The sequence below is a fragment of the Lagopus leucura genome, unplaced genomic scaffold (assembly GCF_019238085.1).
Source record: "Lagopus leucura isolate 7727_CA_CO unplaced genomic scaffold, USGS_WTPT01 27696-0_obj-0_obj, whole genome shotgun sequence".
In the NCBI taxonomy this organism is placed as follows: Eukaryota; Metazoa; Chordata; class Aves; order Galliformes; family Phasianidae; genus Lagopus; species Lagopus leucura.
Window position 1 is genome coordinate 1 of NW_024969377.1, and position 820 is coordinate 820.

An 820-nucleotide genomic window follows, 5' to 3' on the forward strand; every position below is an offset into this window, starting at 1 on the left:
GTCACCTCCCCCCCAGTGTCACCTCCACCTGTAGTGTCACCTGACCCCAGTGTCACCCAACCCCACTGTCACCTCCATCCCACTGTCACCCAAGCCCCATGGTGTCACCTCCACCCCACTGTCACCCAACCCCCATGCTGTCACCTCCCCTCAGTGTCACCCACCCCCAATGTCACCTCCCCCCATGGTGTCACCTCCCCTCTGTGTCACCTCCCCCTACAGTGTCATCCCCAGTGTCCCCATGTCCCCATCCAAGAGGACCTCCATGTCAATGTGCTGCACGTGGGGACACCGCTGTCACCTCCCTGTCACCTCCCCCTACGCTGTCACCTCTCCTCTGTGTCACCTCCCCCCCACTGTCACCCACCCCCATGGTGTCACCTCCCTCCCGGTGTCCCCATGTCCCCATTCAAGTGGACCTTCAGGTCGATGTGCTGCATCTGGGGACACCGCGGTCACCTCCCTGTCACCTCCCCCCTCCCCCCCCAATGTCACCTCCATGGTGTCACCTCCCCTCTGGGTCACCTCCACCTATAGTGTCACCTGACCCCAGTGTCACCCAACCCCACTGTCACCTCCACCCCACTGTCACCCACCCCCATGGTGTCACCTCCCCTCTGTGTCACCTCCATCCCACTGTCACCCACGCCCATGGTGTCACCTATACCCCAATGTCACCTCCCCCCATGGTGTCACCTCCCCTCTGTGTCATCTCCCCCTACATTGTCACCCCCAGTGTCCCCATGTCCCCATCCAAGAGGACCTCCATGTCGATGTGCTGCACGTGGGGACACCGCTGTCACCTCCTTGTCACCTCCCC

General features: G+C 62.4%; 1 protein-coding gene across 1 annotated transcript in view; it reads left to right on the plus strand.

The window, feature by feature from the left end:
* Nucleotides 1-12: 12 nt before the first annotated feature.
* LOC122194118 (vegetative cell wall protein gp1-like) overlaps nt 13-820 on the plus strand; it is a gene marked incomplete at both ends in the record, with an annotated part of 1491 nt that continues 683 nt past the window's right edge. The window contains 4 exon segments of the mRNA XM_042895041.1: nt 13-42; nt 45-84; nt 223-425; nt 538-773. Coding sequence (XP_042750975.1) covers nt 13-42; nt 45-84; nt 223-425; nt 538-773 — 509 coding nt within the window.